The sequence below is a fragment of the Macaca mulatta genome, chromosome 19 (assembly GCF_049350105.2).
Source record: "Macaca mulatta isolate MMU2019108-1 chromosome 19, T2T-MMU8v2.0, whole genome shotgun sequence".
Classification (NCBI taxonomy): domain Eukaryota; kingdom Metazoa; phylum Chordata; class Mammalia; order Primates; family Cercopithecidae; genus Macaca; species Macaca mulatta.
This window is the reverse complement of record NC_133424.1, coordinates 23,348,261-23,364,556: the sequence shown is the minus strand read 5'-3', so window position 1 is coordinate 23,364,556 and position 16,296 is coordinate 23,348,261. Positions and strand designations below refer to the sequence as shown.

At 38.8% G+C, this 16,296-nt stretch overlaps 1 protein-coding gene across 1 annotated transcript in view; it reads right to left on the bottom strand.

Moving 5' to 3' along the window:
• LOC144337078 (zinc finger protein 728-like) overlaps positions 1-11,832 on the bottom strand; it is a 41,656-nt gene extending 29,824 nt beyond the window's left edge. The window contains exons 1-3 of the mRNA XM_077979901.1: positions 11,827-11,832; positions 9,835-9,961; positions 8,540-8,635 (exon numbers count right to left, since the gene is read on the bottom strand). Of these exons, the coding sequence (XP_077836027.1) occupies positions 8,540-8,635; positions 9,835-9,961; positions 11,827-11,832 (229 nt within the window). The remainder of the gene's footprint in view (positions 1-8,539; positions 8,636-9,834; positions 9,962-11,826) is intronic.
• Positions 11,833-16,296: the final 4,464 nt, after the last annotated feature.

Sequence of the window (16,296 nt, the reverse complement as noted above, 5' to 3'; positions counted from 1 at the left end):
TCCGTGAATAGTTTTATGGCGTCAGCGAAAGGTTGTAGCAACCCGTAGGGGCCAATGGTGTTTGGTCCTTTGCGTAGTTGTATGTGGCCCAGTAATTTTCGTTCAATGAGTGTGAGGAATGCTATGGCGGCCATTACGGATATAATAAGGAGTAGGAGATTTGTTGTTGACATGGTGTTAAGAAGAGGAGTTGAACCTCTGATTGTAAAGTTTTAAGTTTTATGCAATTGCCGGGCTCTGCCATCTTAACAAACCCTGTTTTTGGGTTGGGTTGGTGTTATTTTGTTAGATTGAGATTAGGTCACCTATGGAATGAAGGCACTTTATGAAGTGGGCCTTATTTCTCTTGTCCTTTCGTACAGGGAGAAATATAGAATAGATAGAAACCAACCTGGATTACTCCGGTCTGAACTCAGATCATGTAGGACTTTAATCGTTGAACAAACGAACCCTTGATAGCTGCTGCACCATTAGGATGTCCTGATCCAACATCGAGGTCGTAAACCCTATTGTCGATATGGACTCTGGAATAGGATTGCGCTGTTATCCCTAGGGTAACTTGTTCCGTTGGTCAAGTCATTGGGTCAATTACAGGTGCTGGTTCGCTTTGGCTTGTGTAGTCTTAGCGTAGGCTGTTCGGAGGTTTAGTTATGCTCCGAGGTCACCCCAACCAAAATTTTTAATGCAGGTGTGGTGGTGTAAGGGTCCGTGGATTTGTATAGGTTTGATTGCATTAATAAATTAAAGCTCCATAGGGTCTTCTCGTCTTATTGTTTCATGTCCGCCTCTTCACGGACAGGTCAATTTCACTGGTTGAAAGTAAGAGACAGTTGAACCCTCGTGATGCCATTCATGCGAGTCCCCATTTAAGGAACAAGTGATTATGCTACCTTTGCACCGTCAGGGTACCACGGCCGTTGAGTATGTGTCACCGGGCAGGCAGTGCCTCTAATACTGGTAATGCTAGAGGTGATGTTTTTGGTAAACAGGCGGGGTTAAGTTTGCTGAGTTCCTTTTACTTTTTTTAACCTTTCCTTAAAGCATGCCTGTGTCGGGTTAACAGTGTGAGTAATACTGACTTGTTTCTGTTTGTTAGTGCTAGGCTGTTAAGCATCGGTGAAGTTTTTCAGTCTGATTTAGGCTTATGCGGCGGAGAAAATGTTCATGTTACTTATATTAAAATTGTTGCTTCTATGAAATGATAGATTAATCCAATGTGGAATAAGGAGTTTAGTGGTGTGTTTGGAATTTTTATATAATTGATGTTGAGCTTGAACGCTTTCTTAATTGATGGCTGCTTTTGGGCCAACTATGGAGGTCAGATTTTTTACTCTCTATACAAGGTTTTTTCCTGATGTCTGAAGAGCTGTCCCTCTTTAGACTAACAATTAAGTTTACAGGGGGATGGGGTAGTTCTACAGGTAAACTTAAGGTTGAACTAAAATTCTACCTTGGATAACCAGCTATCACCAGGCTTGGTAGGCTTGTCACCTCTACCCATAAATCTTTTGTTGTTCTAACTATTGAAGTTTAGGGCTAAGCATAGTGGGGGCTCTAATCCCAGTTTGAGTCTTAGCTATTGTGTGTTCAGAAATTTTAAAGCCACTTTCGTAGTTTATTTTACATCAGCTAAGGTTTTACAATTTAGATGGAGTTTAGCTTTATTTGACTAGATCTAAAACACCCTTTATCCCGGTTTTTATTAGCTTGGGTTAATCGTATGGCCGCGGTGGCTGGCACGAAATTGACCAACCCTAGATTGTAGCATAGCTTAGTTAAACGTTCATTTATTGCTAAAGGTTTGTCACTGCTGTCTCCCGTGGGGGTGTGGCTGAGCAAAGTGTCTTGAGCTGCATTGTGCGTGCTTGATACTTACTCCATATGATCGTAGTGATTTATCAGGTGTCTTCACTGGGGCAGGGATGCTTGCATGTGTAATCTTGCTAAGAGCTAATAGAAAGGCCAGGACCAAACCTATTTGCTCATGGGGTGTGCAAGTCCGTCTAGACATTTTCAGTGTCTTGCTTTAGGTGAATTAAGCTACATAAGCACGGAGAGAAGTATAGTTGTGAGGTGCTGTCTTTCGGGTTGTGACAATGAGGGCCCATATTTAGTAGTGAACAAGTGCATGAGAGCAAGGAAGTAGGAAAGAGAAGGAGTGGGATGAAGTTAAGAGGGGTAAAGTGAAGTAATGTTGTGTTAGTTGAGGAAATGGCAGTTGAAGTTGTGCACACCTAAAAGATGAAAACGCGATCTCTGGCTAGGTGTGTGAAAGCTTTTGTTTTTGGGGTTTGGCAAGAGTGAATTTTTGAAGAAGAAGTCAGAGATGGGTGTGGGGGGGGTTTGTTGATAGTTTCCTGCGTTATTTGCAGTGTGATTGAAAATGGATTACATGGTAATTATTGGTATGTCCTACAAGCATGAATTAAATAACACCTTGTAAAACTTATGTAGGGCTAGGACATTGAACGTAGGTGCGATTAATAATGGCATGGACTAGGAATCAAAGACAGGTTCTGCAGGACGTGTTGTGGTGGGACCAGCTTTCTGCAATGGGGTCGCGTGCAGACCAGAGATAAAAGATACCAAATGCATGGAGAGCTCCCGTGACTGGTTAATAGGGTGATAGACCCGTGATCCATCGAGATGTCTTATTTAAGGGGAACGTGTGGGCGATCTTAGTTATATGGCCCTGAGGTAAAGAACCAGATGCCGGATACAGTTCATTATAGCTACCCCCACGATTTATGGGCCCGGAGCGAGGAGAGTAGCACTCTTGTGCGGGATATTGATTTCATGGAGGATGGTGAACAAGGGACACCTAAGTGAGGGGGGTATCCGTGGTGAGGAGGATTAATTTAACTTGGATGTTAAATTAAATCTCACCACTCCCATTCAGCATAGTATTAGAAGTTCTCATGAGGGCAATCAGGCAAGAAAAAGAAATAATGGGTATTCAAATAGGAAAAGAGGAAGCCAAATTCTCTCTGTTTGCAAATGACATGATTGTATATTTAGAAAACCCCATTGTCTCAGCCCAAAATCTCTTTAAGCTGATAAGCAACTTCAGCAAACTCTCAGGATATAAAATCAATGTGCAAAAATCACAAGCATTCTTATACACCAATAATAGAGAGAGAGCCTGAGTCAAATAGAGAGTCAAATCATGTCTGAGCTCCCATTCACAATTGCTACAAAGAGAATAAAATACCTAGAAATACAACCACCAAGGGATGTGAAGGACCTCTTCAGGGACAACTACAAACCACTGCTCAAGAAAGTGAGAGAGGACACAAACAAATGGAAGACCATTCCATGCTCATGGATAGGAAGAACTGATATCGTGAAAATGGCCATACTGCCCAAAGTGATTTATAGATTCAATGCTATCCCCATCAAGCTACCACTAACTTTCTTCACAGATTTTGAAAAAACTGAATTTAATATGGAACCAGAAAAAAAGCTCATATAGCCAAGACAATCCTAAGCAAAAAGAACAAAGCTGGAGGCATCATGCTACCTGACTTCAAACTATACTACAAGGCTACAGTAACCAAAACAGTATGGTACTGGTATCAAAACAGATATACAGATCAATGGAACAGAACAGAGGCCTCAGAAATAACATCACACATCTACAACCATCTGATCTTTGACAAACCTGAAAAAAACAAGCAATGGGGAAAGAATTCCCTATTTAATAAATCGTGTTGAAAAAACTGGCTAGCCATATTCAGAAACCTGAAACTGGACCCCTTCCTTATACCTTATAGAAAAATTAACTCAAGATGGATTACAGACTTAAATGTAACACCTCAAACCATAAAAACCCTAAAAGAAAACCTGGACAACGCCATTCAGGACACAGGCATGGGCAAAGACTTCATAACTAAAACACCAAAAGCAATGGCAACAAAAGCCAAATTGACAAATGGGACCTAATTAAACTAAAGAGCTTCTGTACAGCAAAAGAAACTATCAGAGTGAACAGGCAACCTACAGAATGGGAGAAAAATTTTCCAATATATCCATCTGACAAAGGGCTAATATCCAGGATCTATAAAGAACTTAAACAAATTTACACGAAAAAAAAAAAAAAACATCAAAAAGTGGGCAAAGGATATGAACAGATACTTCTCAAAAAAAGATATTTGTGTGGCCAACAAACATATGAAAAAAAGCTCATCATCACGGGTCATTAGAGAAATGCAAATGAAAACCACAATGAGATACCATTTCATCCCAGTTAGAATGGTGATCATTAAAAAGTCAGGAAATAACAGATGCTCGAGAAGATGTGGAGAAGTACGAATGCTTTTACACTGTTGGTTGGAGTGTAAATTAGTTCAGCGATTGTGGAAGAAAATGTGGCAATTCCTCAAGGATCCAGAACTAGAAATACCATTTGACTCAGCAATTCTATTACTGGGTACCCAAAAAATTATAAATCATTCTACTATAAAGACACATGTACACATACATTTATTGCAGCACTATTCACAATAGCAAAGATTTGGAACCCACCCAAATGCCCATTAGTAATAGACTGGATAAAGAAAATGTGGCACATACACACCACGTAACAGTATGCAGCCATAAAAAAGGATGAGTTCATGTCCTTTGCAGAGACATGGATAAAGCTGGAAACCATCATTCTCAGCAAACTAACACAAGAACAGAAAACTAAACACAGCATGTTCTCACTCATAAGTGGGAGTTGAACAACGACAACACAGGGACACAGGAAGGGGCACATCACACACCGGGGCCTGTGGTGGGGTGGGAGGCTAGTGGATGAATAACATTAGGAAAAATACCTAATGTAGATAACAGGTTGATAGGTACAGCAAACCACCAGAGCATGTGCATACCTATGTAACAAACCTGTATGCTCTGCACATGTACCCCAGAATTTAAAGTATAATTAAAAAAAAATCAAAACAGAATATTAATAAGGAAACAGACTACTTAAAGGTGGTATAAAACAAATATTTCTGACAGAGGTATAGAGAGTACTCCTCAACATCAGGATACACACCCTTCTCAATAGCTCATACAACATATTTCTTGATAGACTACCTCTTAGGCCAAAAAAGAAGTCTTACCAAATTTTTTAAAACTGAAATTTTATGAATTATTTTCTATGACTAAACTCAAATGCAAGTATACAACAATAATAGACAGAAACTGGAAAAAAAAAAAAAAACGTGAGGCATGGTGGCTCACGTCTGTTATCCCAGCACTTTGGGAGGCCGAGGCAGGTGGATCACGAGGTCAGGAGATCAAGACCATTCTGACCAACATAGTGAAACCCTGTCTCTACTAAAATGTGAAAAACTAGCCAGGCTTGGTGGCACACATCTGTAGTCCCAGCTACTCAGGAGGCTGAGGCAAAGGAATCGCTTGAACCCAGAGGCAGAGGTTGCAGTGAGCCGAGATCGTGCCACTGCACTCCAGCCTGGAGATAGAGCAAGACTCCGTCTCAAAAAAAAAAAAAAAAAACCATCGGACGGGCGCGGTGGCTCAAGCCTGTAATCCCAGCACTTTGGGAGGCCGAGGCGGGTGGATCACGAGGTCAGGAGATCGAGACCATCCTGGCTAACATGGTGAAACCCCGTCTCTACTAAAAATACAAAAAACTAGCCGGGCGTGGTGTCGGGCGCCTGTAGTCCCAGCTACTCGGAGGCTGAGGCGGGAGAATGGCGTGAACCCGGGAGGTAGAGCTTGCAGTGAGCCGAGATCGCGCCACTGCACTCCAGCCTGGGCGACAGAGCGAGACTCCGTCTCAAAAAAAAAAAAACAAAAACAAAAAAAAAACCATATATATATATATATATATACACACACATAGGAATTTAACAAAACACTCGAGCACGCTCTTATGTAAAGGTTGTAATAGTTAATATTGTAAAGATGTTCATCCTGGTCAATCCTGGTCAATGTAATCTACAAATTTAATGAAATGTTTTTCAAATTTCTCACTGTATTTTTGAAGAAACAGAAACAGCAACCCCAAAAGTATATCGAACCCCAAAGGCAATAAAGTTCCCATCAATCTTAAAATAATAATAATAATAAAGGAATGCTGCAGGCATTAAAGTTCCTGATTTGAAAAGACGTTACAAAGCTACAGAATTAAAACAATCTGGTATAAGGATGAAAATTAAACTAATGAAATAGAATGCAACCCATATATATATACTTTAACATGTATGGTCATATGAGGAGTCATTTACATAGCAATAATTATTACTGTAAGCTAACAGGTAAAGGCAATGCAAATTTCCGTCACCAAATCATTCAGTAAATACAATTTGAAATATAAAAATACTGGAATATCACTCAGTTTTCAAAAACCAGAAAACAGTCTACCAATTATAAAGATAAATCTTGATAACGTTATGCAAAATGAAATGTCAGCCACAAAAAGACAAAGATTGTAAGAGATAGATAGATAGAAAGCATTTACACTCTTAGAAGCAGACAAAAAGAAAAAGGTGCCCTATTTGCTTAACCCCCAACAGCAAGAAAGTTTGTCAGTCATCCATGACAAAAATGTCTTAATGAGAGAACCAGGCATCATGGTTAGTATCTGTAATGAAAGCTACATGGTACAGTAAGGTTGGAGAACTGCTTCAGGCCAAAATATTACGACCAACCTGGGTTATGCAGTGAGACCCCATCTCAGAAATAAGTGCCTTTAAGAGAGCTTTGAGATCCAGGGAGGGAATTGTGAAACTTTGCTGAGCCCAAGATTGAGGAGCACCCTTTTCAGAAGGCAAGCTTTCATTTAGGTGGCAAACTACAGGACCCCTGCTCTTGACTACAGACCAGAAAATGTCCCACCCAACTCCATCCCACTGAGAATTTTGAACTTACTCTGTAAGCATCCCAAACTTCTCCCAGCCACAGTCTGTGAGAGGTCTTGGTCTTCCAGAAGCCTGGAGAGATACCCATTTAGAGCCAAGCTGGCAGGCCTGCAGACCTTGGTCCCAATAACAGTTCCATGACTCAGTTCCAGCTTCCTAAGCCACAGTTCATCGCCAGTTCTGCCTATGTAGAAACCCACAGTGACTCAGAAATCCTCTCTGGTACTCAGTACAAGCCATACTAATCCACATCCTAATATAAAGCCCACCATATGCAGTCCTGACTGCAGAAACCTGCCCTAGCATCTATCCTACTGAGCAAAGTCCTGAAGGATATTCACTGTGTCCAAAAGTAAAATGGGAATTACAACTACCCAAGTCCTTTATGATAAGCTGACCCTAGTGCAGAGCCAGCAGCCTTGTGACCAAGCTACAACCCCCCGCTCTACTACAAACCCAGAGGGCATTCTATCACCCTGGGGGCCCAAGAAAGGAAGATTTTTACCCTCTGAAACCAGTTTATCAAAACTTTGAGGTGTTTGCTCCTTCAAATTGAGACACCAACGCAAAAGTATATTGTGCCCATCGTCAAAGCTTCTATTTTAACACGGCACTTGATGTATGTGGAAGAAAAATTAGTCAAAAAATTTTTAAAGTCATTGAAATTGAAGACAAGTAAAACATTGCTGCTTGTAGATCATGCAATGTTCTCTACAAGAAAACCATGAACAGTACATTAAAACCTTTTAAAACTAATAAATACACTCAGTAAATTAGCAAAATATAAAATTAACATACAAGTTATGATTCCATACACTTAAACTATCTGATAAAATAGAGGAAGAAAACAATCTTATTTAAAATAGCACTAAAATAATAAATATCTGAGGACAAATTTAACCGAGGAACTGAAAAACTTTTCAAGTGAAAGATTTATCAATGAAAAATGAGAGAACACAAATAAATTTAAATATATTTTCTCTATCGATTCAAAGAATAAATGCTAAAACACCATATTATCCAAAGTGATCTCTAGATTCAATACACTTTCTATCAATATTCCAGTGGTTTTTTTTCACAGTAATGAAAAATACAATCATAACATTTACCTGAAACTACAAGAAACTGTGAATAGCCAAAGCAATCTTGAAGAAAAAGAAAAAAGCAGAAGGACATCATACTTTATAATTTCAAACTATATTTCAAGACTATAATAAAAACAGGATGAAATGTGCAGAAAAATGAACAAAAAACACCCAATAATACAGAAATCACTACTCTCACACATTTCAGAGATGATGGAAAAAGAGAACTTAAAAGATAGTCTAACGTGGAGTGTCTTAAAATTATGCAAACATCTGTGTGTCCACAAAAACAAAAACGAAAAAACTCAGGTTGCACACTCTCTTGTATGCCATGAACAGTACTTTGGCTGTCACTGTAAACTTGAAGGAAGATTACTGAAGGGAAAGAAGAATTCTTAGATATTTTAAAAGCAAAAGAGAGAAGATGCCCCTGTGTGAGAGAAAATTTAAAAATAAAAATAAAAATTAGGCTTTCCAGAAACTATTTCTTTTGGAACACTGCTTCCCATATCACTTTAGGGACTTGCTTTCTTCTTGACTTTGGACCTGTCATCCACGTTATCTGTTGTATTCACTCTCACCTACCTGGGGGTTCTTCTGCCATCTCATGTCTCTTCATATTCCAGGGCTCTTTTCCTTGCTCCAGAAAAATGATCAGGTCTGGCTTAGGGACAGCAATACCTGTTTTATTAAAAATAAGTAACATGCCTCTTGCTCATATTCTCCAATTAACAACTTAATAATGTGCTCAGTAAAGAGGATTTAACACAATATTCTAATACATTTATCCCAAAATACTAAATTACAACAGAAATTTCTAAATATTCAGAAAATACTCTAATTTTATGGGTTCTTACTTTTATCACCTGGTACTACTGAATTAAAAATTGGTGGTGGTAATTAGATTTTAAAGTGTGAGCAATAATATTTTATGCCAGTAAAATTTTGAAATTACCATTAATCTAAAGTGAAGGACAGAGAGGAGCTCAAGAATGTGGTAAGTTCAGGTCAAGATGAAACATCTTGAAATTTTTTTCTCTATGGAAAACTCCCTGTGATTTTCTTGAAAACAGAAATCTGAAGCATAAATTACCAAAAAGAAATTATACAAAAGAGCAATGCTGGCCGGGCGCGGTGGCTCAAGCCTGTAATCTCAGCACTTTGAGAGGCCGAGACGGGCGGATCTCGAGGTCAGGAGATAAAGACCATCCTGGCTAACCTGGTGAAACCCCGTCTCTACTAAAAAAATACAAAAAATTAGCCGGGCGAGGTGGCGGCGCCTGTAGTCCCAGCTACTCGGGAGGCTGAGGCAGGAGAATGGCGTGAACCCAGGAGGCGAAGCTTGCAGTGAGCTGAGATCCGTCCACTGCACTCCAGGCTGGGCGACAGAGTCAGACTCCGTCTCAAAAAAAAAAAAAAAAAGAGCAATGCTGTTGGGAGCCGAAAGCCTGAGGGCTGTGACCAACTCAGCATTCCACTGGACTTGAATGAATCAAACGGCAAATTGTTTATCATGAATGCAGAATGTGGGCAAACTTGCTTCTGCTCATGCCGCCAGAAGGTACACTGAGGACAGTCACTCCCTGGTGCCATGCTCCTTGAGGTTAACTACTGGAACATCTGGAAAGTACTGTTCAAAGAATACAGTCACTAAGTCAAGCAGCTGACCACAACTTGACCCCTTCTCCCTATCTCCTTTACTCAATAAATATGAAGAGCTATAGAAGTTCACAGCCCTTGTTCACTAGAAGCAAGGAGTCCCCTGGTGCCGTCTTTGTCTTTATTCCTGCATTCAACCTCCTTTGTTCAGGCCAATAAAGTCCGCAGCAAAATGAAACCTATCGCGTATACTAGGAATTGCATATTAAAGTTATTCTCACCCAGGAAGACCAGGTTTCTGTAGTTCTCTAACATCACATTCCTATATAAATTCTGCTGTGCAGTGTCCAGGCATTGCCACTCCTCCACAGAGAATTCTATGGCCACATCCCGAAATGTCAATGATCCCTGGAAAACACACACAAACACACTTATTTACCAAGTGGTCATGGGCATAATTTTTAATTTGACTCAACGTAAAATGGAGAGAGTAAACAGAGCTGGTTCTGACTTCTAAGAGTGACTGAAATAATTCAATAAAATAGTTTTCAACTAGAAATATTCTCTAATGTATTCTCTAACTCTGAGAAAACAAAGTGTTATAAGATCCATAACACCAGTGTATATAGTGTATTTTTCTGGACAATAAAGTATAAAATTGAGGGCATAAACACTAACATGTACAATTTTGAGTGCTACATTTACATCATACAGAATTAATCGTGTGCCGGGCATGGTAGCTCATGCCTGTAATCCCAGCACTTTGGGAGGCAGAGGCGGGCAGATCACCTGAGGTCGGGAGTTTGAGACCAGTCTGACCAACATGGAGAAACCCCGTCCCTACTAAAAACACAAAATTAGCTGGGCATGGTGCTTTGTGCTTGTAATTCTAGCTACTTGGGAGGCTGAGGCAGGAAAATCGTTTGAATTCAGGAGGCGGAGGTTGCGGTGAGCTGAGATCGCACCATTGCCCTCCAGCCTGGACAACAAGAGTGAAACTCTATCACAAAAAAAAAAAAAAAAAAAAAAAGAATTGTGTGTATTTTTCAGATGGACATACTTTTGTATATTATTCAGATGGAATAGACATGTTGAGTTAGAAGCTATCACTCAAATTTTTATGTGTACAATAAGCTGGAGATCCTGTTAATGCAGATTTTTTTTTTTTTCAGAAGATCAGGGATAAAGTCTGAGTTGCTGAATTTTTAACAAGCTCATCAGTATGCCAATGTTTTTGACCCAAAAAGACTATTTTGTCAAATATCCAGTAATTGAATGACCCTGTGTTTTTCTGGTTTGTAAATAAAGATGAGAGCCTTCATTTTCCAAAAACAGACAAATGCAAAGGAAACCTAAGAAAGAAGGGCAGCTGCCAGATTAAATGTGGTGGTTTGTTCCCATCAGCTGCATAAAGATACTTAACAATGAAGAGAAAAATAATTAATTCTATAGTACAACATGTATCAGAGAGCTTATCAACTAAGTGATTTATTAACATCAACTACACTAGAACAAACTTTTATAATGTCCTGATGCACCCAGAAGGACACAGCATTACTGCTGAGATACTGCCCCCTGAAAGGTAAATTATAGTCTGAATTTAACCATAAGGAAACATTAGTTTTATGGAAAGTTCAAGATACAGGTATCTCCCATGTTCTGTAATTTTTAATAGTGATTTTAAATAGTCTTTCTTTAGCACTGTAAAGAGCAGTTATCTCCTATCAAATTTTTTATAATTTTCTGGGTAATAAATACCATACTGCTTCAATGGGTATTTTCTTAATCCTGTACTGCATAGACATAATAAAGAACACAGATGAAACCTCAACATTACATGTTCTCTGTCTTCACTAAAAACCCCAGGTTTTCCCCAACAGGAATTTGGAGTATCTACACCTTCCCATGTTCAACAGCCACAAAGGGACACTTTTAATATTGCAGATTATAAATTCATAGTGAGATTTCTGCATGGCATATAAGAAGCCATAATGTAGAGAAGGCTCTGGTATATAGAAAAATATATTTTTCAGAGACTTTGATTATTGTAAGAATTTTTTAAAGTAGTTAAGACAAACTCATTAGGGAGGAAAAACACAAGTAGAGAAGTACAGGTTTGCAAGTACCAAACTTGTTTCCTGGAGGAAGCAGAGTGGACACAGATCTTGATCTGAGACATATTTAGCTGAAAAAAAAAAAAAAGGCCATTTTTTCCTCTTTCTCCTCCTTCTCTAGGATTATTTCTCAGATAAAATTCTCTGGGCAAATTATACCTGCATCTTGAGAACATGCCTTTAAAAGTGTCAGCACCACAGGTCTACCTGCTGTCACCACATCCACAGGCAGAAGAACCAAGACAGAGAAACTCCACCCATTTCTGTCCTTTATAGGAGAAGAGATTGAGAAACAATGAGTAGCTCCACAGAGATAAAAATACACTTTTATTTTGTCCTCAGGAGCCATCCCCTGACACAGGCACCAGCAATTTCCACTACAGTACTGGAAATATGGGCCACGCTGTCCTGTCCCTACCAAATCCAAACAGAACGGGTTCTTGAACCACCCTTTAATGCAAAGATGGAAACTTAACTCTCATGAATGTATTTTGAATTCCTCATACTTGATTCTGACCTCACCTTAGAGTCACATGAACCACTTAATTAAAATAACATGGTGGCTTCCACCAGAACAATAAACAGAATCCATGGACAGGGCACAAGTAAAGAGAGTTCTGCAAAATGGCCAGGTGACACTCATTAGAAGCCTGGGCTGATAACCCAGCACTGTTGTCACAACACAAATACTTCTGGTACAAATGAAGACAATCATTCTTCATTCTAAAGTATTATACTCTTTGCTGACTCTAAAGTTTACAGAGAAAACAGAAGGTAGCAATTTCTGAGTAAGTCTGCATTTGGAAAACAACATGTGCACATGTACTAATGCAATGTTTATTAAGCAGGTACTATGTGCTCAATAGGATGTTACAGAGCACTGTGATAGCACATTATGTGGTTTAATCCTAATAACACCCTGTGAGTCGATACTACGTGTTCAATAATTCCAAGGCTTTAAAGGACCCAGCATTATTATGTCTATTTCTGTTGATATGTCATTGATTTTTTCAAAAAATGCAAAGAATAAAAGGTAAATATAGACAGATGAAAGAGATACAGATGGAAAGAGTTTAATGCAATTTAGATAAATTTTTATTGTGTTTATACTTACTTTCTTGGGACTTGTAAATCAACTACTAGATCTGCAGGAACAGAAAACAAGTTGCTAAATAATGTTTCTGCAAGCACTGGGTTTAATAAAAAATTTGAAAAGTAAGATCCTATAATACATACTTTATATTTCCCATTTATCTGTTGGGTTGCAGAAAATGTTGAGCAGCAGCTCTAAAAAGGCAACAGGATTCATGACCCAAAACTCTGATCTCTTCTAATCAGTTCTGTGAGGCAAGACGCCAGGGTAGAGCCAAACATAAATAAGGACTCTAAAAAGGGTGAATATGCACAGGGCTGGGGCAGAGTGTACAGCCGATGTACAATTAAGTTCTCTGTGCCACTGGGGGGTATTGTCAGTTCATTTTTTTAAAGCTTACTTAAGTAAACCTAAGTCTGAGTTTGTATAATTTTAATCTTTTTTGCCACTGCCCTGCAAATTTTATATTATATGCTAATAAGCAATTTTTAAAAATCCCTTAAGGTTATCTAGAATAACTTTTTTAGAAGAAAAGTAAGTATTCTGGCCAGGTGCGGTGGCTCACGCCTAGAATCCCAGCACTTTGGGAGGCTGAGGTGGGTGGACCACAAGGTCAGGAAATCGAGACCATCCTGACTAACACGGTGAAACCTGTCTCTACTAAAAATACAAAAAAAAAAAAAAAAAATTAGCTGGGCGTGGTGGCAGGCGCCTGTGGTCCCGGCGACTCAGAAACCTGAGGCAGGAGAATAGCATGAACCCGGGAGGAGGAGCTTGCCGTGAGCCAAGATCGCGCCACTGGACTCCAGCCTGGGTGACAGAGCGAGACTCTGTCTCAAATAAAAAAAAAGTAAAGTATTCTTAGCAGGCTAAAATAAATACAAATAATAATGACGACTCTTCTAAGTTCAGGTGTAGACATCAGAAGCCACAGTATAAAGAAAGTGGCCCAAATAAAGCCCCAATTTTTTGCTATTTAAATTTTAAAGTAATAGCTCTCTACTTCCCGAGCATTGGGCTTGAGCACTCCTGTTTCCCTCTCCTGGTGGCTAGTGTATTCTCTTGACCCCTACCATCTGCCACTGAGGCACGGCCCACAGCACAGGGCTCACAGTTGGAAACTCACATCTTAGTTGAATCCCAATTGCCACAGCAGCACTCCGGTGCCACATCAGAGAGTGAAGCCTGAGCAGCAGGAGGAGAGTCTGCAGACCTCCTGGGTAGAATTGCACCTTCACAATAATAGAAAAAGGAGCAGTGTTTCAGCCTGAGTTTTTATTTATAATGGTGACATGAAAAAATACTGCTGGGTTTTAGCATGACTCCAGATAGAGATAGCTCTCAGAGTTCTCACTGTGACAGCCCACATCTTTCACAGATACCATTGGATACTAATAGGGTTTCTGAAACAGACACGCAATGCATTCGAGAGAAAAACAGCTCTTGTTCTGAGAAAAATTATATTGAGAGAAAAAAGTTAAAATGTCTTAAGAAAAAACTGAGATTGGATATAAAATTGATCAAGTCAGCCAGAAAACACCTCCCTAAGAAGAATTTCTCTCCAAACACCCGAAGTGCATAGCTACTCTCAGCAAGAGAAACATGAGCATTATTGAATAAAGGGGGCATATTCTCAGCAGAATTTTTTTTTTTTTTTTTTTGAGATGGAGTTTCATTCTTGTTGCCCAGGTTGGAGTGCAATGGTGTGATCTTGGCTCACCTCAACCTTTGCCTCCTGGGTTCAAGTGATTCTCCTGTCTGAGCCTCACAAATAGCTGGGACTACAGGCATGTGCCACCACACCCAGCTAATTTTGTATTTTTGGTAGAGACAAGTTTTCACTATGTTGTCCAGGCTGGTCTCAAACTCCTGACCTCAGGTGATTCACCCACCTTGGCCTCCCAAAGTCCTGGGATTAGAGGCATGAGCCACCATGCCCAGTTCTCAGCAGAATTTTAAAAGATTTATCTTCCATCTCTGCTGCTCTCTTATTTCCTAACCATTGAATGTGAGATCTATATTGGAATATATCTGACAGCTTCCACCAGCACTATTTTATAAAACATTGAAATCTGTGTTAATATAGTAGAATATATTAGAGCTTGCAACATAGCTAACTGGAGAGCTATTATGGTTTTTGGGTAGCCATATCACCTGTGTTTATTTGTTCCGTAATAGCAGCATACTAATTTGGTAAAATATGACACTAAAATTATGCTTACCTATAATTATTACTATTGGATAAATTAATAAGCATGTCAGACTAATATCTACTGTAACAATTTAATGGTAAATTTCTTTGGATATCAGATATACATATATGACTAATTTTATGTACTTGTCATAAGGTATGTAAGATTTTAAAAAATTATCTGAACTATAATTCAGTTAAAACACTGTATTTCAAAAGTATGAATAACAATATTAAAATAACTAAGGAATTCAAAGTAAACATTGTGGCCTTATATTCATACTATTGTAGAAAATACTGTTTAATTTACATGAATGCAAGTTGTCTACAAACACTACACATAACTGCACTAACTGTACTGAAGTAACCCAAGTACAACAGACTCCACTGTTCAGTTTATACACTGAACTCTTCTGGCTTTTGCAGTGTAAGTATGTCAGCCTGCAAATAATCATCTTGGATAATCAGGTTTCTGCCAAAGAACTTACTCAGTATCTTTTAGTCTATATTATTCTGTATTGCTAAATTTATTCTGATCTTCGTGCTCAACTTTTTAATGCTCTTGAAATGAAGTTTACTCTGAACAAATCTGTGTCTAGTTTAAAGACTAAAGATAAAAAAAAAATAATCTTTTGCCAAGACAAAAAGAAAGCAATGAATCTCAGGTCCCAAATAAAGACAATTCTGAGTCAAAAAGAATGACAAAAGGTTTGTTTCATTGTTAATATGATTTACATATATTTCAAAAAGCAGAAGAAATATATACACATAATCTAAACCTTTTTTTAAAAATCAGCAAGTTATCCTCCCTTATTTTCACACATGAGAATAAAGCCTCTTGTTGCAAATTTATATTTTCTCTTAAAACAGCCAGGTCTCTGGACAAGTTCTTGAACTCTTGGACATCTGAATTTTGCACACTGTGTGCACTTGAAAGGACATTTATGGGGGGGAAAGCAGAAGAGAGAAAGGTGTTATAAAAAAATCCATGGGTCCACATGAATAAAGCAAGTTCTTAGAGACCTATGAAGAGACTTAGAATCTGACACAGTAATAATCAGAGACTACATCTCACAGGCACTAACGGACAGATCACTGAAGAAAAAAATTAACAACAATATTAGGACCTGAACTCAACACTTGACCAAATAGTCCTAATAGACATCTACAGAACTCTTCATCTAAAAATACCATAATACACATTCTTCTCATTACCACGTGGCACATACTCTAAAATTGACCACACAATCAGAAATAAAACCATTCTCAGCAAATTCAAAAATCCCAAAATGATGCAAACCACACACACAGACTATAGCTTAAGAAAAATATAATTCAATACCAA